Below are 25,060 nucleotides of genomic sequence, written 5' to 3' on the forward strand. Positions count from 1 at the left end.
CCAAAACTTAACCCTCTCACTGGAAGCACATGAGAAAGTGGACACTGGTAGAAAGTGAAGTGATCACAGTTGTAGCTGAAGACCTTCTGTGAGCAGATGGAACTGGAAGGCCCATGGAGCAGAGGCAATTGGGTGAGACACAAAAACTGGGGCCACTTATAACCCACCGCTTAGGCCCCTCAGATCCATGCACACTCTCTTGATACCCAGATTGCATAAGGGAATAAGATACTGTCGATACGATGCAGAGCAAGGTGCCATTAATAAGAGCATCAGTAAGATGCTTTCCTCTCAAGAGAAGAGATGGCAGTCTGGTAAGTCAGTGTGGTCATCTGTTGGATTATCCTAAAATGGCTCACAAAGCATTAACAAGTCACGCTTCAATCCTCACAGTCCTAATGGTTTGGCTTCAATCACTCCTCTTCCATCCACTTTAAATTTATTCTTAGCTATCTCATTTTGGCTGGTCTGCATTACTTTGTCCAGTGCTTTATTCCTTAGAAGTCCCAGTCCTTAATTTCCTTGCCCTTACCGGACTCTGACTGGGCACAGACATTCTAAACAATTCCTGCAAGATGCCTCTGGGTCTCATACCTTCACCATCACTGCACTGGAGCAAATAGTCCCCAAGCTGGATCCTTAGTTTAGACTTCAAAGCTATTTCACCATTCAGTCAAGGCAGCTACTTCTTGGTACTAATGTATAGTGTAAGACAAATGGATGCTGTGCTTCACTGTTTAACCTCCTTTGACATAAAATACATTTCTTTTCCTGAGGAGATATTATGTGTGGTACTAGGCCAGTAGTGGGATATTGTGACAGGGGTCTATGAGCGTTCTGTTCACTAGATTGATGAAAGCCTCTACTGTGTGGATGAACTCCTAGTGAGTTAATATGAGGAATAAAAATCCATTTACTTTGTGCCCTCCTCCCCCTAAGTCCATCAACGAATTACCCTCCCCCATAACTTCCCCCAAAACATTATTTTACTGTTTTGTTTTCCTAAGTTTCTTCATCAATAAGCCAAAATAGTCATCACTGCCCCATAAATTAAGATACCTTTGGTTAGCTCTTGTTTTATATACAAAGTACACCAAGTGTTGTCACAGCTCAGCCTATTCAGGACCAATTATGATTTTTTATCTCTGTCATTCAGAGCCACACTAAGTGGTATTGTAATGTGGCAGTGGTATACTCTGACCAGTGCCAACATGACTTAGGCCCTTTGGCAAGCCAGACTTTGTGAACCATGTTTGAGTCTTTCTTACATCTATCACATAAATATAGAGGAAACCTCCATGAGAACAGGGAAATAGTGGAAAGCAGAGGAAATAGTGAAACCCCTTGAGCCTGGCTGCACAAAAGCAAGCGAGGCATCTTCTTGCTGTAGGTTGCAGAGGGCATGGCTACACTCAGCTCAGGATAGGGCTCAGTTTTCATGGCCACTTCACACTGCTTTTTCTAGTTTAGCCTCAATAATTGCTTTATGTTATACAAATCAACATGGGGGGGGGTTCTTTATTTTCCTCTGGTTCTGGAGCGGGAACTCATGGTCTGCATACTGTCCCTCAAGGCTAGCATTTTATCACTTGAGCCACAGTTCCATTTCCAGCTTTTTTGGTAGTTAATTTGAGATAAGAGTCTCACAGACTTTCTTGCCCGGGCTAGCTTTAAACTGTGATCCTCAGATATCAGCCTCCTGAGTAGCTAGGATTATAGGCAGGAGCCAACAAATATTGGTAGTGATTTTTTTATTACCTTGAAATAAAATACATAGAGAAGGTGACTTGCCCCAAGATAAATGTTAAAGAAATGCCTACCCAGTAATGATGGTGATAAGATAAAAATAACTTTAAAATAAAAATAAGATATACTGCTTTGGAAAACCTGGGTCTTGAGTATAAGGCAAATCACTACCAGTGGTTTTGACTGGGGATGGGCAATCTTAGGAAAATTTCAGGCTTCAATAGCCATCATCTGTGGTAGAAAATTTTTTTCTTTTTGCCAGTAACAGAATTTGAACTCAGGGCCTTAACACTTGTTTGGCTTACTGTCTCAGCTGATGCCTTATTACTTGAGCTATGCCTCCAAACTAAGTTTTTGGAGGTTAAATCATGTGAACATTTGTTCTAACCACAATTCTCTAGATCTCAGTCTAGCTAGAAAGTCTAGCTAGAAAGCTAGAATTAGAAGCATAAGGCATCAGCATCCAGCTATATTCTCAATTTTAATCTTCTCTGTATTAAATATTTAGCTCAGTTTTTCTGTTTTGTTTTATGCTTTTTTATCAATCTGAATTTATTTGCAAAAGATTTGTTACTTTTTGATTTAAAAGTATTTTTAAACCATTTTAGTAAGGGTCTGATTTCTAATTTATCTTCATTTATTTTCTATGGGATAATTATATATATTTCAAATAAACAGAATTTAATTCATAATAAGCTTATCTTCTCTATTTAGTTTTCTATAAACAAGCAGTTTACATTTGAATTTGCTTTGGCTATAGTTCTTAATGCATCCTATATGGTTTTGTTTACATAATTTTCATTGCTTGTTAAACAATGTTTATGTTATCCCACCTCCATCTGGTAAAATACTACTTTGAGAAAAAGAATGGCAGTTTTGCAATTATGCCCTTGAAATAGTTAAATGTAATGTTTCATTTATCTATTTTTTATTTTAGCATTCACTACACAGTATGTGCAAATTTTCATCTTAAAACTGTATTGATGTTTACTTTGTGCAAATGTTTTAAATGTTGGAACTAGGAATTGTTGAGAAAGACATGTTTTGTGTTGGCAGAGAACATTCATACGTCTTTTTCTTATTAAAAAATTTACAGGCTGAAGACATTATTAGTTCATCAGTAGAATGATAGCCTAGCATAAGTGAGGCCACAGGTTTAATTTCCAGAACTGTAGAAAGAAAAATTGCCTGGTAGTTTGTAAACTATTAGTCATGTAATAAACTCTCCCATAATACTTGTGTAGATGTTTCCAGTTTTTCTTTCAAAGTGCTTTACTTGTCTTTTTTTCCCTATATTAGTATTGATATTATATAATGATTGATATTCTAATTTTCCTTTTGCTTCAAATCTCTCTATTATTTTTTATTTTTAATTAATTTTTTATTGTGAAAATACTGTACAGAGGGGTTACAATTACATGGGCAAGATAATGAGTACATTTCTTATCAAGCATTGTAGCCTCCTCCTTTGTTTCCCCTTCCCATCCCTTCCCATCCTCAAAACTCTCTATTACAACTTTGTACTTTTGCTTTAATTTAGACATGCTTTCCTGATTTTTTTTTTCTGGCCTTCAATGGTGGACATTTATTATTTTTTAAAAATCAGGAAATTGCCATCTCTGATTTCCTCATGCTTTTCATGTTTCTTTTATTTATTTGTTTGTTTATTTATTTGTTTATTTATTTATTTATTTATTTATTTATTTATTTATTTTATTGTGAAAATACTGTGCAGAGGGGTTACAATTACATGGGCAAGATAATGAGTACATTTCTTTTTTTCTTTTTCTTTTTCTTTTTTTGGGGGTCCGGTTGTGGGGCCTGAACTCTGGGCCTGGGCGCTGTCCCTCAGCTCTTCAGCTCAAGGCTAGAGCTCTACCACTTGAGTCACAGCTCCACTTCCGGCTTTTTTCATTTTGCTTATGTGGTGCTAAGGAATCGAACCCAGGGCCTCAGGCATGCAAGGCAAGCGCTCTACCACTGAGCCATCTTCCCAGCCCATGAGTACATTTCTTATCAAGCCTCCTCCTTTGTTTCCCCTTCCCATCCCTTCCCATCTTCCCCCACACCCTCCCACCCAACCCTTCTCCCCTCCCCCCCCACACCAAAGTTGTAAAGTTCATTTTCAACATAACAACTTGTACATCTAATTGTTGCGATGGGTCCACCTATATCACTAACCAATTTGTTTTTTTCCCTTTTTACCGACATCAAATACAGTGAAAGCAGGGGTTATACCGTAGGGGAGGGACATAAAAAGCAACAAAGAAATAATCTTATAAATGTGTTAGAAACACTCCCATGAAAGAAAAAAAACATTTGAATACATATCTTAGGGTTCATTTCCCTAACATCAGCTTATCTGACTTTTCTGCTTGACTCAGACATATACTAGATATTGCAAATAAGGGAAACCATGGGACCTATGTTTCTTTGGGCCTGGCTTACTTCACTTAATATAATTTTTTCCAAGTCTTTCCATTTCCTAACAAATGGGGCAATGTCATTCTTTGCTTTCCTGATTTTTAAAACACATTCTTTTATCTTGAAATAAATTCCAATTTTTGCTTTTATTTAAACAGCAAATAATCAAATTGGGGCTTTTAATCAAACTGTGTCTTCACTGAGTACATAGCACACACTCAATGAAAAATGAATATGTTACAACGACATTTATCCTTGCTTCATTCATTTTTATCTTTTGTTTTATTTTAGGTGGGCCATAAAACATGAAGGCACCAGTAAGCCCGGCCAATGGAAACATTCCAAAGTTGACAATCCTCTGTGGAACAAACTTACTTATATGTGGCCCATCCTCCCCAATGGCCAGATCAATGAGGTAGTATGGGGGAGTATGGAACATGGTTATTGGTATTTGCTTTCAGGCTCACAGTATGGTCAGCCTTCTGAGAACTCCCATGTACTTTCCATGTACTTTTTGGATTACAGCGCAAAAGATAAAACTTGGTAATTCTATAGTGTTTTAGAAAGATGTAATTAAGTCTTTCACCATGGAAACATATACCTATATCTTCTTGAAATCCATCAAATTTTACTTTTTATATTTTGAAATATAGTTCTTAGGCACCAACACTCTCAAAATATTATTTCTCCTTGACAAATTCAATTTTTTATCATTATGTACTCTTTCTAGTACTAACAAGTCTCAGTTATCTAGTATTCATAAAATATCCCAATGCTTTAGGTTATTAGTATATGTTCTCTGTGTCCTTTTATTTTCTGATTTTGTATGTTCTGGCTTGGAAGGATCCCCAATAACAAATAGTTATAAGATAGCTAACAGTTACCTTAAGAACTTTGTCTGACAACCTTTTCTCTAACCTATGGTATTAGTCTTTTCTATATATTGTAATTGCAGATATATTTAGATTATAATTTGCTTCCTATTTGTCTTGCCATTTCTGTTTCTCTATCTTTTTTAGTATTATTTTTTGGGTTTTATTGGCTTTTTCCCATTCACTACTTTTGAAAATATGCCCTGCGTTTACATCCTTTTGTTTGTTTCCTGAACATTTTAGTTGACAAAGATGAGTAATCAAAATGCAAAGTCATCTTCTCTCAAGTAACTAAGAATATTAGAATAGTTAGCTTTAATTCTATGATTTGTAAAAGAGGCTGTTATTACAATATGAGTTTACCTTTTAACTCATTTCCACAAGGTATGAATGTTGTGTGCAGTTGATGTATATTTACATTCGTCCCAAAACTTTCCTTGTTGTAATTAGTTTTTATATGTCAGTCTGTCCACCTAGGGTTATTTTCCTTTTTTGTGACATATTCTTCTTTTAATTGTTAGTGAGAGATAGTGAATACTTTCAGTTCTTATAAATTCTTTCATTCAAGTCAGATATTTGTGCTTAGCTGACTAAATATATCACCCATGATTTCTGCCTCCCATTTTGTCATGGAAAACTCAGCCATCATTCTAAATACTTTCACCTGAAAGTCATCTCAGCTGTCTTTTCTTTCTGGCTGTCTTTTATCTCTTTTTTCTTTGATATTCTATGATTTCACCATAATATATTGAAGAGAAGATTTCTTCTTTATCTTGCTTCAGGTTTTTAGATTCTTTCCTGCATTTGGATCTGTGGATTGGAGAGGTGGCTCAGGGAACAGTCTGCTCCCTGGCTGGATGAATGGATGTGTCTGACATACAGGGTTTGTGGCACTAGGGAGAGCCAGTGTGGACCCAGCAGTGGAAAGGTGGCATGGAGAGATCAGTATGTCCAGTGTAAACTAGGACAAAAGTCTGGAATTAACTTTTTAGTGTCTTAGACACTAAACAGGTGGCATTAATGTCAAAATATGTTTACCTCTTCCTGGTGACCACTGATCTGAGAACAGATTTCACTTTTAAATAGTATTCATCCCAGAAGTCAGTGGAAACTTTTATGCACAAGTAGTATTTCACATATCTGGAGACATCAATATTTAAAAAGATATTAAAGTTGTATAAAAACAAAAGATTAACGTATTCCCTTGGTTTCGTCTGCAACTAAAATCACTGGTGCATTTATAGGAGTGCTGAGGTATAGGCTCACACACTGGAGAAAAAGTTATGTCTTGAGCAGGTACAAATTTAAACAATTGAAGGTGAGCAGTAATGGATTTTCATAGTCAAGGATAGAATCACTAGAAAAGTTAGTTTGAAAAGGCTCAAACATTTGAAATGTGCTAGTGGGTAACGATCTTAAAATTTCTAAATACTAAATTAATATTTGTGTCCTCAGGCTTCCCATGATGGACAAAAGAGAGGTAAAAGTATAGAATATATTGATCTGCTGAGGGATGGAGTTGCATCATAGCCAAACAGGACAAAATACTTTAAAGTGTCTGGTGAATCTAGGATAGCCAAAGTCCCTATATGTAGATCGGAAACCTTTACCAATGGGATATGGGTTTTGAAACTTTGTGTACATTTCGAAATCCACCTTGAGTGGAAGGAGGAGGAAAAGTACATGCTTAAAAGCAAACCATGTAATTATGGATATGGAGGAATTCTTGTTAATAACAAACAGACGAAGCTGGTGGGAGTAATGGGAGTAACTCAACTCACGTCTGTAATCCTCATTACCCAGGAAGCTGAGAACTGAGGATTACAGTTCAAAGCCAGCTAGAGCAGAACAGTCTGTGTGACTCTTAGCTCCAATTAACCAGCAAATACCAGAAGTAGAATTGTGGCTCAAGTAGTAGAGCATCACTTTTGAATGACAAAGCTAAGAAACAGCACCCAGGCCCCAAGTTCAAGTCCCAGTACTGGTACATACACATTTAAAATAACAGATGAAATAAGACCAACATAGTTAAGAAACCAAGGTCATTGTTTAAGAGGAGATACCCCAAACAAACACATGCTGTCTTTGTTTACAACAAAGAAGTGAGAAAAAAAAGAACTCTGCCATGAACATAGAGAAAAAAGTCAGTAACAAAATGAATCAGAACATTCAAATTCCAGCTGAGAAGATGGAGGGGTAGAAGCTGCATTGTTGAAGCTTTAATTATCCATGGTTTTGTTCTTCATTATCCCAAGACTGAATTTCTCACAGTAAAAGTGCCTTCATTGTTAGGACAGGAACTAAAATATCTTAAAAGAAGAATTAACATTGGAGGCACATACATTTGAAAAGTTTTGAAGCCCAGCTAATTTTCATGTATTTGAAGTTTTTATGATGACTCACAGAGAAGACTTCTTAGGTTTGCTGAATGAATGATGCTAAAGTGAGTATATCCACAATGGCTGCCTGTCAGGAGACAAGTTGGAGACAATAAAAGATCTGAAATCAGCTAGGGCCTAAGACAGTACAAGTCATACATGTTCCTGGGAAACACAGGTGTGGGATATTGAAAAAAAATCTTTGATCCACCTCTGGAGTGCATGAAATTGTCAGATTCAGACACTAAGCGTGGAAATCTGTTTCTCTTCCACGGTTTAAAAAGATGTATCAGTTATTTTATTGAGAAGCTTCAACGTGGAAGTCATTTTAATGAGATTTTTCTCCCTCATTTCTCCCAATTATTTATTTAGCTTTTACTTGATCTCTCATGTCTAAAAATAGTACAAAAGTTGATTTGCTCTGAATCAAGTTGTAATGTTTGCAGAGTAGTTACAGACTGATCCCAAACTTGACTATTAGAAGTTCTATAATTCCACCCCACCCTGCTACCTCCTCTCACCTTAACTGTAACCTTTACACAATTTCATAGTGTCAGATGAAAACATCCAGTGATGTAACTTTTGTTACTTTTTCTCAATAACCATACTAACGGAAAAGAATGCCACATTGCTCCTTTCCTAGGCAATGGACACTTGATAGTTTAATTTGCAATTTAATTTCTACACAGGATACAGATCTTCAATGAAGAACAGGAATAAAATAAGTTTCTTTAAAACCAAGTTTTTTTTTAAATTTAGGAGTAGAGTAAGCTAATCTCATTGTCATTGTATTAATTTTTTGCTATGCAAAATGTTACATTAAATACAGAAGGAAGAAGCATTAATCTGGAAAATCCTCACCTTTTCTGAACACTTATTTATATTGTTATTCCCTTAATTAAATGCAGTTGTTATTTACAAACCCAGCTCACAAATTAGCACATCATAATGAGATGTCATTTCAGAATATTTACATTTCACAACTTTCAGATTTTGTTTATAGTTTATTTAAAACATGTGTTTTCAGTATAATTGCGAGATTGTTAAAATTGTTCTGTTCAAGGCTGGCTATACTAGCTTTGGGAAAAAATACATTCTCTTCCATACACAAACTAAGGGCTATGCCTGTTCCTCTGCACTGGTCTACCATGCACCCCAACTCCCCAGTGGCAGTTAGCTTCATCTTTCTTGTGTTGATTGCATCTCCCTAGGACTGCCTTTATTGTGGCCATGTTTCTGACTGCCTAACATGACTTCCCTCTTTTGTGGATATTGGTACCTATATCCCCTTAGGAAACTTCTCCCGCCTTTAATTTATGTTGGATGTCTTTGCTTAGATTCTTTCAGAATTATTTGAGGCTAATGGTACAGATGTTGTATTAGGGATTGGGGTAAGGAATGAGTAGCTAAAGAAGGAGAGCCAATATGAGAACTATGACCATGCAGTCTTCCAAGAATCCATTGAAATGACAGTATCAGCAAGGTTTCTCTTGGGAGAGAAGAGGAAGAGTTTATGTACCGGTGTCCAGATGTTTTCTGTGAAAGGTTTGCTCCAGGTTGTAATAGAGTAACAGGTCAGAGATTCAATATAGCAGTCGAGCTCCAAAGCCCAAACACTTACCCATTTCAGAAGATATTGAGTCTGAGAGTTGCTGAGAGATTAAGACATTAAAGGCCTAGTACAAAATTTATACCAGTAAGTGTAATGGTTTAGAGGAATAAAATAATCAAATTGTTAGACAACAGCAATGTATCAAAAAGGCACCTTGGTAGCTTGGGGCCAATGGCTCACACCTGTAATTCTCAGGAGACTGATCACCATTAGAAGCCAGCCCAGGAAGAAAAGTCCCTGTGAGACTATTTTCTCCAATTAACCACTGAAAAACTGGAAGTGGTGCTATGGATAAATGGTAGAGCACTATCCTTGAGCACAAAGAGGCTCAGGGACCCAGGCTCTGAAGCTCCACAACTGAAAAAAAAATAAAAAAGCATCTTGGTGAGACTGAAAGCCCATACTCCACTAACCTCCATACTACTTTCCAAAGTGGTTGAACAAGTTTACACTCCCACCAACAATGCAGTAGGGCTACCCGCATAACTATGTTTATTGCAGCATTATTTACTATAGCTAAGATATGGAACCAACCCAGATGCCCCTCAGTAGATGAATAGACCAAAAAAATGTGGCATATATATATATATATATATATATATATATATATATATATATACACACACACAATGGAATTCTATGCCTCCATCAGAAAGAATGACATCACCCCATTTGTTAGGAAATGGAAAGACTTGGAAAAAATTATATTAAGTGAAGTAAGTCAGGCCCAAAGAAACATAGGTCCCATGGTTTCCCTTATTTGCAATAACTAGTATATGTCTGGGACAAGCAGAAAAGGTCAGATAAGATGATGTTAAGCTAAATGAACCCCAAGATAGGGACACAAGTGTTTTTTTCTTTCTTGCTATTGTTTCTAACATATATATAAGGTACCATGTGATTTTTTTTTTTGTTGCTTTGTATGTCCCTCCCTGATGGTATAACCCATTTGCAGTGTTTATGACGTTGGTATAATTTGGGGAAGGGAAAGGTAAAACAAATTGTTTAAATAGGGATATAGATTGACCTATTGCAATAGTGAGATATACAAGACACTATGTCGAAAAATGAACTTTACAATTTAGGCAGAGGTGATTGGGGGCTGGGGGGAAATGGAGGGTGGGGGGGCGTAGCTGGGGAGGTTGGGAGGGAAGGGATAGTAGGGGAAAAACAAAGGAGGAGGCAACAATGAGCAACCTTGATCATGTAACTGTAACCCCTCTGTACAGTATTTTCACAATAAAAAAATTAAAAAAAAAAGAACTCGGGGCTGGGAAGGTGGCTCAGTGGTAGAGCACTTGCCTTGCATGCATGAGGCCCTGGGTTTGATTCCAAAAAAAAAAAAAAAAGAACTCCATGGCTTAGTAACTTTATTGTCAAATTTGACTAAACATATAACAGGGAAACATTCAGAATATGAAAAAGCCAAATTGTTTTCCAACTGTAATGAGACTAGGGATTCCTTGATAGTGACCTTAATGGAAGATAGTACACAAGGAATATATGACTATGTATATAAAAGCCTTTAAAAATTCTGAAGGCAGTAATCTCTAGAAAAGATAATGCATCATGACTGATTTGAATACATGTTGGTCAATATTTAAATAGAAATGGAAAATTTAAAAAAATTTTTAAATCAACTTGTGTAATTAGCAGACAGATGATGAAGTCTAAGCAATGAAAGTTGCTGTGTGGCTCAGTAGCAGAGTACCTACCTAGTAAGCATGAGTCTCTAAGTTCAAAGCTCAGTACTGAAAAAGAAGTATAAATAGTCATGTAAATATAACTTAATAAATACAGGGCAAAATCTATATATGATTCGATTGTCTAGAAAAAAATATTTCAGTGCTTCAGATTATAGCTCCGCACTGTATCATTGAATTATCACTCTAGCCCCACACAACAAGCAGGCAAGAACAAACTTAACTAATTTAAATTTCCTTAACTTGATATAGAGCATTTATGCTCCAAACAAACTTATAAAACTAATCAAATTGATTCTTAAGTGTTAAGGTACTTGCTTTACCTGATATCAAGACTCAGCACATATAAAACTGCTGTAATGCAGCATTGTGGTACTGTACAGGAGGAAACGAACTGCTACCCTGGAGAGAATAAAATGCACAGAAATAGACCTATGCTTGCATAGAATTAGGATATTTTTATTTTTATTTTATTTTATTGTGAAAATACTGTACAGAGGGGTTACAATTACATGGGCAAGATAATGAGTACATTTCTTATCAAGCATTGTAGCCTCCTCCTTTGTTTAGAATTAGGATATTTTTAAAGAGAATCATTGCAGTTACTGGGATTGCTACAGAGTAGCTGTTTATTCAGATGGGAAAGGAAGAAAAGAAGACAGGAAGTGAGTGAGGAAGGAAGGGGGGAGAAGGAAGGAAGAAAGGGAAGGAGGAAAGGAAGGGAAGAGGGAAAGAAGCAAGAAGGGAAGGAAGGAAGAAGGGGAAAGGGAAGAGGAAGGGAAAAGAAAGGATGGAAGGGCAAAGGAAAGAAGAAAAGAAAGAGAGGGAAGGAGCCCAGCGCCAGTGGCTCACACCTGTAATCTTTGCTTCTCAGGAGGCTGAGATCTGAGGATCAAGGTCCAAAGCTAGCCCAGGCAGGAAAGTCCATGAGACTCTTATCTCCAGTAAACCACCAGAAAACTGGAAGTGGTGCTGTGGCTCAAGTGGTGGAGCGCTAGCCTTGAGTTGAAGAGCTAAGGGACAGCGCCCAGGCCCAGAGTTCAAGCCCCATGACAAAAAAGAAAAAAAAGAAAGAAAAAAAAAGAAAGAAAGGAAAGAGGGAAGGAAGGAAGGAAAGAAGGAAGGAGGGAAGAAAGGAGAGAAGCAAGGAAGGGAGGGAGGGAACATGGAAAGGGGGAAGGAAGGAACTTGGACCTTGCCTAAATATCATCTCTGCTCCCCTTTTCTCCATGTATTCTTCTTGCACAAGTGTCTGTCTCTGTAAGCAGCAATAGTCTCTACCAAATTGCCCCAGCTGCTCAGGGAGCCACTGTGCCTTCCTCTGGCCTTCAAGTCTCATGTTTGATTCATTGGCAAAACTGATGTAAAAACTTGTAGCCAGCCTCTGAAGCACTAATTCTTAACAAGGCTTCGTGACTTGTATGGCATCACTGAATTATCTTACATGGCTGCATCACATTTCACAACTTACAACTCTACACTTACACTATTGTGATTGTCAGTTTATTTTTAGGTAACTTTCTAAAGTTTTCAAAAGTTCTCAAAATGTAACTCTGTACATAAATTCCTTCAGGAAGACTGTCTTGTCTGGTACATTGTTTTATTTTTGGTGACGAGTACTGTGCCTGGCAAATAATAAAGAATAAATATTTGGAAATGGATGAATTAACCATCATGTGAATGAATACCAACAATGTATCTGAATTCTACAATAGAAACACCCAAAATTTGTTTAAGTTATTTCACTATTTTACTCTATTTGTTTAGAGGATGTTACTATATTCCCTAAATATAGTCTTGTAAAATAGATTGGTAATGTCAGGCTTTTGTGAGAGGAGGTTCACTCATTTTTCTTTCCTTCACATTGGCTAAAGATACTTCACACATGACTACAAAAGCATTCTAGGCTAGTTCAGTTCCGTTTTCACACAATGATGTTTTCCTCAAAGGGAATAAATAATTTACAATTTGAATTATTTAAAAAGTTATTACTTTTAAGAAACAATTAAATTCACACTTTATGCAAATAAACCATTAACTTACATTGTCTAGAATAGCTTAGGTAGTCAGTACATATTTTGCTGAATGAATGAAATACTAACAGTATAAGCTGTGGGTTTAGTTATGTTTTCAGTCTAGAAATGGCTCTACATGTGGCTCTCACATTTTGATATTTTCTTTCTGAAGGAGTTTGATTGGCCAATAGAAGGACTGCTTGTGCCCAACAGCCCTCCCATGAAGAAGCCTATTTATAAGACCCTGGATCAGAAGGTCCCAATGAAACTCAGAGTTCTGAGGAATGGAGACAAGGATAAAAACAGATCCCTTACTGTAATTGGTCCAGACATGTCACCTGGATGGAAGACACAGTAAGGGCAACGCATTCATTCTTATTGTTAAATACATTTTCTAGTATATACAGATGTCTGCCTTGTTCATTGTGTTTTCTCTGGGGGACATTATATATTTATTTAAAAGAAGGCTACCCTAGTGATATTTGAAGATGAAATTCGATGTGAAAATTAATTGTTTCTGTTAGGAACTAAATTTGTTCTCTATGGATTAAGGCTACATATAAAAAGTAAGTTAGGGGGCTGGGAAGGTGGCTCAGTGGTAGAGCGCTTGCCTTGCATGCCAGAGGCCCTGGGTTCAATTCCTCAGCACCACATAAGCAAAAAGAAAAAAGCCAAAAGTGGCGCTGTGGCTCAAGTGGTAGAGCGCTAGCCTTGAGCTGAAGAGCTGAGGGACAGCACCCAGGCCCAGAGTTCAGGCCCCACGACAGGACTTCCCCCCCCCCCCAAAAAAAGTAAGTTAGAAATGAGTAACTTTTATGATTTATGTATATTTTGAAGTAGCACTTCTGATTGAGTTTTATTAATATATGTCAAAATAACTGAATTCACACATTGTTTCTTAAATATAACTTTGTGATTCTGAATTGAAGCTGCTGTTATGCATCTTTGGAATACTTCATGAACAATTATAGTTTCCAGAAAGTTTGTAGAAAAGCTTGTATCTACATTTTGGGCTTGGCATAGAATTAGTTAAAAAAACGTCTTCCCAAATAGCCAGTATTTCTCTAGAATTTTAGAAAAATCACCTGCCCTAATTTCATCACATTTCATGACAAAGAATAATAGATCATTGAAAAGCTTTGATGGAAAGAATGAGTTAAATACATTGTTTCTTATATAATTACCACTGAGATTACCTCTTGACCTTTCTTCTGAGATATTTAGGATAGTTGGGGCTGCTGATAATAGTTTAATATTACTTTCTTCACATTGATTAAATATACTTCATACATCACTGAACAATGAGTAACATTCAGATTGGCTGTCCACTGAACTGCCTGGGAAGATGATAAAGTAAAAAATTAATCTTCAAAGTAAAGTCAAGCCTGAAATTGAAATCTGTGACGCATACATTTCATAATTAGCTCATTCTACTGGATGTAAAATGTGAGGGCAGTGTCTCTAAAGCATGCATGACTTTTTTCTAAACACCCAAAGTCAACACATCATTTCTGTCTCTTTCTACATTTTGTTTTCTTATTCGACGTCAATTAGCTCAAAGTTATATATAGATAGCATTATATAGAGATAGCATTTTATCACATTAGTGTTTCAAAAAGCCTGGTTCAGTCAAGGAATCCAACCATATTTTGAAAGCTTGGCGAATTTGAGTGTCGTTGGTATGCTGGGCTTATGGAACAATTTGTCCTGAATGATCAAGTATTTAGAGATCAGAGAGCTGCTTTGTTCTCCACATGAAGTAATTATTCCTGGATAACTAAGATACACTGGCCTACACTTGACAGTCTAACTGTACTAGATATCATTTTTTTTCCTTACTGACTCAGAAAGCATTGTACAGGACCATCCGAATCATTCTTCCCCTCCCCACCTAGAAGAATATAAATACTAGAAACAGAAGCTTTAAACAGGGAGCCTTGACTGAGAACTGCATCAGACTCTGTTGATTCCCTCCAGAGGGATTGTTCATATTGTCCTCAAGGAGAATGGTATCCCAGAGATAGGCGAAGCAGAATCCCTCTTAGGCTGCTTTAAATAGATCCAGTAACATTCAGAAGTAGGTTCTATTAAGTTCTGTTGAATTATATTTTGAGCACAGTTCTTTTCTAGTATGATATTGCCTTTCATTTATTTATTAATTCACTGTAAGGAGTATTGAGGGTTTGACACCATCATTTGTTCTTCCTTGTACAAGCCAGAGGATAATCAAATAGCATTGCTTACTATTAGTTGATTATTACCCTGAGTGAATGACAAAATATTGCCAATTAATGCTAATAATAGCTGTCAACTCCATATAAATTGAGACATAACTTTTATGGCACAGCAAATTACATCTTTCAATAGTATGATAAAGTACATATGGAAAGTCTTAAAAGTGATATTTTAGAGTACTGTAAGAAGGGACTCTAGGAAACTTATTTTTAATAATTTCTCTATATTTTCATTATTAGTAATTTATGATACTTGGAACCACTCAAGATCCTTCATATAGCTCTTAAAGCCCATTATGACTTATTTCCGTATAATTCTCTGGCTCTGTTTCTTACCAACATTACCCTATCTCATTCTCAATCACCCCTACTTCCCATCTTGATAAGAAAAGTCCTTTGAGAATAACTTCAGATTTTATTTCTAGGTGTTACCCTGAACTTCACATTCTCTTTCTCCAATTTAGGTGTAGCTGCTGTTTACTTCATTGTTCCGGTTGTCTAGGCCCCACTCCTTGCATAACACCAATGATTATGCTAGCTTATGTCTCCAGATGGAGAACCAGGAACATGTTATTCACCTGCACATGTGCAATCTGTTATGGTGTGGTCATGGGAATGAAATACTCAGGTGTAGAGATACTATAAACATACAATTAAAGGCCACTGATAGAGACTGGATACCAAATCAGTGCTTATTGAATGAAAGAATGATTATATTTGATTAATAGTTTTCATTTGATACAAATGCTAAAAATTCACACAGTAATTTTCTACTTTGAAAATGTGGATGGATGAATATTTCAGGTAAGCATTCTTTTCATAGTTACCATTTTTCTGTTTGAAAATGTTTCAATTTGAATTAATAATAGAACTTTTATATGAATAAAACACTAAAAATAATGTCCTATTTGAGTTTCTTTTCAAAATTGATAAATTTACAAATCAGGATTAGAATATTGAAAATATGTGATTTTACATCAATTATTCAGTATGTTCCTATAATATCATATTTAAGATGTAACAAAGAAGTCTAATATTTAATTGTGTTAGATTTTGAAGTCCTATTTTCTTGAGAAAGGCAGATTATTTTAGGCAAATCATGATAAATTAAGATCTTATAATTTTTCACACATTGAAACATGTTGAGAGATAATTGACAATGTATGCTAATGTAATCAAATCCTGGTTCATTTATTTCAGAAATGCTAACACTGAAAGGAAACAGAAAGTCTGGGTTAATAAAGACTCAGAAATAGAAATAAACCAGATTGAATTTCACCATCTTTTGGAGAGGTAAATATTCATATCCTAAATACAAAGGTATTTTTATTTGTATGCCTGAATGATTATATATAATGGATAATACAGAATATATTTGACATAAGAAAAAAGCTGTTAATATGATTCTAGTGATTGTAATCCATGATATATGTAAATTTTATGATTTTATGAGACCAATGCTAATTAAACATTTCTGCCAAAATTCAATGTTTAGCAAGTTCCCTCTAGCTTTCTCTACTATTAATTCTGTAAATATAAGTGAATATCATTTAAAAATGCATTTCATTATTGCACAGTACCTTTCTTGGGTTTGTATTTGGTTGATTGTGGATGGTCAAGACGCAGCTCTTTCTTGTCCAGATGCCCTGTTCTCTCATGAATGTCTGGGTTGTGTTGAGATACAGCCTCATGGGGAACCAGCTCCTGCTGATACTCCTGTTTTCCTGGGCTCACAATAGAATTAAGCAGTCCGTGTGGTTGCCTGTCCCAACACTGGGGATGAGAATCAGAGAACCTCATCTCTGGGGCTTTGCCTCCAGATAGCTGAAGTCCTAACTGCCTGCTGCATGCCTTGGCCGTACTTTTTAGGTATAATATCTGATTATTCTATGGTGATGCCCCTGGGCATAGTTGGCTTCCACTTTTAATTCCAGTTACTTTGGGAGGTGGAGATCAGTAGGACCATAATTCCAGGCCAGCCTAGGCAAAAATGTGAGGTCCTATCACAAAAACAATGAAATGCAAAAAGGACTTAAGGATATGGTTCAAGCAGTAGAGAGCTTGCCTAGCAAGCACAACACCCAGAGTTCACATATCAATGCTGACAAAAAGGAAAGGCAAAGGAAACATCTTCACGTAACTGACTCTTGCTGGTGGGCTAAAATCACCTCTAACTCACTCAGTATAAACAGCGCACTGTGACATCAAATATATTTGGCAAGCATCTTTCACTTTCCTCTTCCATAGGCTGGGCCATCACAACAGGACTCTTTAGGAAGTGCACGCTCTTCAGTAGCTCTACTAATTTACATTCTGCTTTATTACCTCTGACCCAGACTGGCGATAGAGGGTTCAGCCTCTGCTATCTCCAGCCCCTTTGTCAGCTCTCTAAAAGGCAGATCTAATAACACACCACACATCCACTCTGATGTCTTCAGTAGCCTCCTGTTCTTCAGAAGCTAGAAGCCAGGCTCATTAGTCTGAAATCCCAAGTGCTTTCAAATTGGTCCTCTTTCTCTGCTCCATCTGGGCCTTCTGTTCTCCATACATTCATCTCTAGAACTTCTTGATGAATCCCCTGCATCTTTTAAGACCCAATCCAAAGGTCACTTTCTTAAATAAGGTTTTCTGAGGAAAAAGTAATTGTTTTCTCTGTTCTTAAAGCACATTGGCCAGGTGCCAATGCCAACATGATACTATGAGTCACTCTGTGGCCTGTCTTTACTACTGATTAGATGGGTGACTCTGATGGGAAGAGAGAAACTGTCTTTTGCCTCAGTATCTACAGGGCTTGTTTGGGAAAATCAATGTTCAGAGTTTAACCAGGCTAAAAATAATCATATCTCAAAGGGTGTTAAGTGGCTAGAGAGAACCCCTTTTGGTGGAGGGAGATGAAGAGCTACCTGGTGACTGATGTGATTTTAGTGGGGGAAAACATTTGGGTGTGAATCAAGAGGTAGAGCACCTGTCTAGCAAGTGCGAAATCCTGAGCTTGAACTGTGACACTATACAAACACAAAACTTCAACAGAAAAAGCCAAGGAAGGGGCCTCAGGTAGAAAAAAGGACAGGAACCAAAGGCACAGAAATAGAAAGATGTGGGTTCTTGGAGGATGAAAAGTCAATCACAGTGTCTGCCTGTCTACTGGCATCTTGGCACAGTGATAAGCACTTTTTAACACTAGCCTTGACTCCTCACTCATAGCAACCTGGGAGGTAAGAAATGTAGGCTTAGAGAGGCCGAATGATTTCGAGTGTCAGGACTCAGAGAGTCCCTCAATACCAGACTGATACTGATACTCAAAACAATCTGATGGCTCTTCACTGACTCACAGCCCTGCAAAAAAAGTTAATGAACCGGGGTTTAATTTCTTTTATTTTTCTCTCCACTACTAGAAAGTTCCTTTATGCAAGGACAGTTTTTGTGTCTCTTACTACAGGTGCACTGAAACTTTAAATTTGCCTTCTGCAGCAAGGAGATTGTTTAATGAAAAGGGGAAGGAAATCTTTGCCCTGAAGGAGCTGCAAAGAGATGAACTGGTAATCATGTAAATTTCGTGTTAATATATGAATACAACCCAAGGGGAAAAAATAGACCGCAGATGCTTCTTCTTCTTTTCTCTCAGAATTAGCCAAACTCAGCACCCATCCAAAAGCAACATTAAGATCTAGTGTTGCTGAGACCTCCTGGGTCTCAGGCCTGCCCGCTTCAGAGGGAAGTATACTTGTATACTTCATGCTTTAGAGACAGTTTACTCATGTAATTTACATTATGGCCCATTAAGATAGATCATTTCTTCTCCACTCTAGAAAAAAAGCAGCAACTGCACAAGTATTCACCACTTGTGATTTCTGTCTCTGCCTCTGAAGGAGAATTATTCTCTAATCTTAAAAAAAAATCTTATTCAGTAAAGCATGGTCCTTTCCTGTTTTTAAGGTCTACACAATATAGTTGCTTTAAGGTGTTTTTTTTTTTTTTTTTTTACTAAATAACATTTCCACTTTTTTCAGGAAAAATTGAATTTAACTTCCCATATACTCTCTCTCTTTTTTTGTCTGTTTGTTTGAGACAAGGCCTCACCAGGCTGGCCTTGAAGTTTCAATACTCCTGCCTCAGCCTCCTTTGGGCTGGGATCACAAATGTGCATTCCCATGCGTGGCTTTCAAATACTATTTGGGTGGCTAAAGAAAGTTGGGAGATGGAAGGACTTTAGAAGCCCACTCTTTTCTCTAATTTAGGGAATTTGTGGCATCAGCTTGGAGTGACATCACCTTCCTTGACTGAGGATGTCATTCCTTGAATAGAGAATGAAACTCACATCAGATGATCAGAACTCAGGCTTTGAGTATAAGATCATTTGAGAGTCTTAAATCCAGGTCTCAGTGATCAATATCAGAGGCATCATGCAGGTGGAGATGTGTTGGGAAGCTGATAGCCTTATTTATGATTGGTCCTATGTTATCACTTCCAAGTCGTTTGTTCTAAACATTTTCAGTATGTGCTACCATGATCATTCACTGTGCTCAATTTAAGGCAAACTGTATTAATACAGACAATAACAACAGAAATGTAATCTAAAGGTAAATACAGATGTAAGGCTCTGGGATGATGGAAGTATGGTTGTGAATTAAAATGGGGTTGCGGTAATTCTGTATTTGATAGAAGTTAGCCTGTCACCTTCAGAACAACCAGCACAAAGTCTGAAAGGTGAACACTTGCATGATTTGGTATGTCCATTAAGGAACAAGAATCCTGCTGTTCAAGAAGAGGAAATAATAAAGCAAGTTGTAACAACAAGTGCATGATGATCAGAAAAGCAGGGCTGGGTTTCTTTCTATATTTCTTACCTTTAAAGAGATAGTACTCAAAAATATTTAAGAAATATGGATTCGAGAATTGAAGAGGGAAAAAAATTTCATCCATAATTACATCCTCCAGAAACACCCACATTAATATTTTTGTATTTATACTGCAAGTACATGTATGCCAGGGGGTTATACATTTTTTTTTGGTAAAGAGTAAATATCTTATGTTTGTGAGCCATATCATCTCTATTGAAACACCAGTTCTATTATGGGGGCATGAAAGCAGCCATGGACCACATGCAATTGAATGGACATAGCTATGTGCCAATAAAACTTTACAAAAAAAAAAAAAACAAGCAACAGCCAAAGTTGGCTGATAGTCACAGTTTGCTAACCCTTGATTACACCTGCATTTCAATCCTTCCTTCTTTCCTTCCCTCCCCCTCTTTCCTTGAAAAATTTTTTAAAACATTTTATTTTTAATGCTACTTTAAAAATCTACAAATGATTGTGCAATTTATGTGCACAGAACACCTTGATCAGATCACCTGTTACATTATTTCCTTCCTCATCCTTACTCTCCCCCATCTATACCAATTCCATCACATATACCACTTCTTTTATTTCTCCTGGGCATTAAGTACTTTGAAAGTACTTATCCACCATTCACTTTTCTATTTTTCTACCACTCTCACTAACCACCGTGTCACAAACTTGCTTTACTATTTCTTCTTGAATAGCAGGTTTCTTGTTCCCTAATGGGCATACCAAATCATGCAACTACCCACCTTTCAGACTTCATGCTGCTTGCTCAGAAGGTGACAGGCTAACTTCTAGCAAATATAGAATTACCCTGGCCCCATTTGAATTCACAACCATACTTCCATCATCCCAGTTTTTTACATCTGTACATTTCAGGTTCTTGATGAATTTTACATCCACTGGAGTTGCAGACAAGAGTATGAACTTCTTTTAACTCAGAACAAAATCCTTGAAACCCATCATATTTGTTGCCTTTGTCAATACTTATTTCCTTTTTCTTACTGAGACGTATTCCATGGTACCACAGGTACTTTGATTATTGTGATGATCTCCAGCTTTGGCTGTTACAAATAACATTGCTGTGATCTGTTGTATCCAGGATCAGAGACTCCTCTCTCCCATAGGTATACGTCTCGTGTGGAGAACAATGGATCAATCCTGACCTCTCCATTGCCCAGCAAAAGAAGCAAATCTTCCTCAGGAAATTAGCATCTGACATTTCCAAAATTCAAGCCTTCTGCTGCTCACTCAAGGTAGAAGGTGAGCACTGAAATTACTTTTCTGTAATATAGCAGCTAAATGTAAACACTTGTCTCCGGAGAAAGGAAAGGGTAGTGCTATCGATTTCCTTAGGTTCCCTTGGACTCTGGGGGCTGAAATCACTCCCTGGTCATCTTTGTAGTCTTTAGAGAGGCACCTCTCTGTGCCTGGTAAGCTCTTCTAAAAAGTTCCCCAGCAAGTTTCTCCATAAATCTTCAGAAACCAGATCCAGGGTTATGTGGCCGTGCCTCAGGAAGCAATTGCCTCAGGAAGCAACTGTGTCATTGTGTTTGGAACAAGGTGCCCATTCCCATGAGCAACTGAGATACTCGCAGTGGTACCAGTATTGAGAAAGAGGATTACCTGTGTTTGTTCTTCTGGTTTTTTCTTCTTCCTCAAACGCCCCCAGAACCAGACATAGAGGCTTTTCTCTAAGTTACTAGGGATGGCTGAGTCAAAGCATTTTGGAAGAATCACAAATCGCGACTGTATCATATTGTCTTGTTGTGGTGTGATGTTTGTTTAAAAAAACACACAAAAAACTTTCTTTAGACTTTTGCTTTCCTCTCGTAGTTTCTCTCATTTCCATGTGCTCCTATTCCTTCTCTTAGAGTGAGGAAAAATAAAAAAAATTAATTTAAAACAGTACCCCATTCCATCTGGTGAACACTCTACAGTAAGGTTTTACATATGCCTTTCAAGACATGGAGACTTTCACTGATGAGTTTGAATCTCAGAGAATGATCTAGAGACATACATGTAAATAATGTAACCATTTGAGTAGTTGGAAGATGGAATAATTAACTTATCTTTGGAAAGACCTATTTTTAGTACTTTTGACTAAGAATATCTGAGAGAAAAGACTCTACAGGCATTGAATTAAGTGAAATCCAACTTCTTACTTTAAAGAGTAAACCAACAAATAGATCAAATGGCTGGAAATAGTTTGTGCTTGTGTTTAGCATATGTTTTTAAATTCCCAGGGCTCCACCATCAAACTAATAATATGTCCTTGCAATTTGTGTATTTTGGTTCAGCTCTTGTTTTAGAAGTCCAAAGTGACATTGTGTCTGGAAGCAAGCTTGCTGTGCGTAAACTTAGAGCAACTTTTGGAGAAGAGAAGCAACTTGAACAACCAGAGGGAAAACAAATGCAAAATGATGTTTTAACAGCAGAACATGCTTCCGGTGAAATTCTGTAAGTAATCAGGCTAACCAGAAAAGCTTCCAGGCTCCTTTGTGAACTCAGCTCATTCTGAGCCTGATAACAGTCCAGAGCCCATGCAGGAAACTCGTGCCCTGTTTCTGAAAATGATGTCAGGAGCAGAACAGAATTTAATTAGTTTCTGACAAATGGATACACTTGAAGCTTCAGCCATCACAATGATCGATCTGCTTTCAGTAACTTTTTAAGTTATTTTTTACATCACAAATTATTTATGTTTTAAATTTAATTTTATTGTAAGGGTGTCAGAGGAATGACAGTTACATAAGTAAGGTAATGAGTACATTTTTTTTGTTGAACATTGTTACCTCCTCCTTTGTTTTTCCCTCCTTCCCTCCCCCTGTACTCTTCTCCCTGCCTAAGTTATAAAGTTCATTTCCAACATGGTGTCATGTGAGTATCACTGTTGCATTGGTTCACTTTTGTCTTTTGTTTCACCATTTTGTTATTCCTTTCCCTTCCCCAAATCAGGTAAATGTATATAGAAGACACAGGGTGCCGAAATAAAAAACAAAAACACTAACAGTAGGGGATAAACCAAAGGAAAGAAAAAGAAAGAAAAAAGAAATAACTTTACACTGTACATTAAAAGCAAAATCAAAGAAACAAAAACCTCTCTTTTTCCGTTATCTTAGAGCTCATTTCGATTAGCATCATTTTATATGGTCATATGTACACAGTTACATTTTTATTATTATTTTTAAAGAAACTAGAATCTTCCCTTAGTAAACATTGACCTTGGGAACCATTCAGCTTCTCTCCTAACAAAGGTCCAAGATAGATGCATATTAATGTATACTTATCATTCTGACTCACTGAAATACTTTTCTGATTCATCTCTGTATCTATAATATCCTCCTCCCAAGTCACCTCTAAGTTCCATCAGTGGAAAGTTATCTTTATAATACACAACCTTTTTTTCTGTAGACTCTATCTCTGGATAGGTCTGCACAAGTTAGGCAAGTGCTCTTATCACTGAGTCACATCCCCTGTATTTATAAAGTTTTCTATGTCTATCTTTTGCAGACAGACAAAAGAGTCTGGTATTCTAGTCCCACATCATTGTTTTTCATTGGCTCTCATTTGTACCTCTTGTCCACTTCCCCTTCATACTTTGCTTCCTGAATCATGAACTCCAGTGTCTAGCTTAGCAATAAGCTATTGCCTGAAGGTGGGATATTCCATTTATGTTCTCTTATAAGGCTCTGAGCCTCATACTATTTTTTTCAACTCAAAATAATTTTATTTTCTTCATATACTTAAAATAATTTTACTTTCTTCATATACTTCATCAAATCAATGGACTCTTCACTGAAATCAACTTGAGCAAAGATTATACTGAGCCATTCTCCTTCAGTCCCTGATCCTCTTACCCCATCTACCATGCTGCTTAAGAACTATGTCACAGGTGCTCTGTGCGTGGTGGTGGTGGGGGGGTAAAGGGACGGTAGGGGAAAAACAAAGGAGGAGGCAACAATGCTGGATAAGAAATGTACTCATTACCTTGCTCATGTAACTGTAACCCCTCTGTACTGTATTTTCACAAGAAAAAAACTTAATTAAAAAAAGAATAGACTAACTGGCTCTAAGTAAGTAGAGGGATAAGTGAGTGTATTTCCAAATTATACAAAGAAAAATACCAGGTCAGTTACATTGCAATAACTGCAAGAATTAATTTAGTATTGTTACAAACCTACAAAAAAATACCTTCTCATGTCTGTAATTCTAGCTGTTCAGGAGGCTGAGATCTGAGGACTGCAGTTTGAAATCAGCTTATATAAAAAAATCCATGTCATTCTAATCTCCAGCTAACAACAACAGCAACAAAAATCAATAGAGTAGAAGTGTGGCTCAAATGGTAGAGAACCAGTTTTGAGTGGACCAAGCTTGGGAACAGTATCCAAGCCCTGAGTTTAAGCCCTAGTACTGGTATACAGCACACACACACACACACACACACACACACACACACACACACACACACACACACACACACACACACACAATATCTTCAGTTATAAGATTATTAACTTTTATTTTAGAAAACACATTTCCTAGCTTTGGTGAGTGGTTCATTGATCCTATGTCTTGACACCACCAGTGGCACCTGAGGGCATTTTCTTCAAGGAATAATTCCTTGTCATAACTCCTACAATAGTTAGGGAATTAGTCATGAATTTTCCTAATATCCCTTTTTGTTCTGTGAAGTAGATCATCTGGCCCTTGACTTATTAGTCTCCATATAGACAAAAAATACAGAATAGGGAATTAGCCATGAATTTTCCTAATATCCCTTTTTGTTCTGTGAAGTAGATCATCTGGCCCTTGACTTATTAGTCTCCATATAGACAAAAAATACAGAAAAATTAGAAAAAAGGAAACATTTTTATACCTTTTCCTAAGCATTCCTGGCCAGCTCTCTCACTCCAGCCTCTTCTAGAATGTTTCCAGTAACAAGGAGATCATTACTCCAAAGGGCATCTAACTCTAATACTTAAGTAGTTAATGAGAGAGAACACCTCCATCCCAAGGTTTATCTGTTTCACTGCCTTGTGCTCTAGTCATCTTCTGCTTGGTAGCTCCCACATCCTTATTATCAGTATACCAGGGGCTCTTCCTTCAGGCTCACTTTTAATAGTGCCATGAATGATTTCAGTGGGCATCATATATTAGAAAGTCGCTCAGATTGCACCAGAATTCCCTAAACAGGTTTGGAAGATTTTGCGTATTGAGGATTGGGATGAT

The 25,060-nt window shown here is 37.0% G+C and overlaps 1 protein-coding gene across 1 annotated transcript in view; it reads left to right on the forward strand.

Annotated features, from left to right (window-relative positions):
- The window catches only part of Dcdc1 (doublecortin domain containing 1), a 323,039-nt gene that overhangs the window by 266,044 nt on the left and 31,935 nt on the right, over nucleotides 1–25,060 (forward strand). Inside the window, 6 exon segments of the mRNA XM_070032669.1 lie at nucleotides 4,462–4,585; nucleotides 12,923–13,104; nucleotides 16,185–16,277; nucleotides 18,424–18,523; nucleotides 20,956–21,091; nucleotides 22,129–22,288. Coding sequence (XP_069888770.1) covers nucleotides 4,462–4,585; nucleotides 12,923–13,104; nucleotides 16,185–16,277; nucleotides 18,424–18,523; nucleotides 20,956–21,091; nucleotides 22,129–22,288 — 795 coding nt within the window.

The sequence above is a fragment of the Dipodomys merriami genome, unplaced genomic scaffold, assembly GCF_024711535.1.
Source record: "Dipodomys merriami isolate MVZ:Mamm:240054 unplaced genomic scaffold, mDipMer1.0.p SCAF_21, whole genome shotgun sequence".
Taxonomy (NCBI): Eukaryota; Metazoa; Chordata; class Mammalia; order Rodentia; family Heteromyidae; genus Dipodomys; species Dipodomys merriami.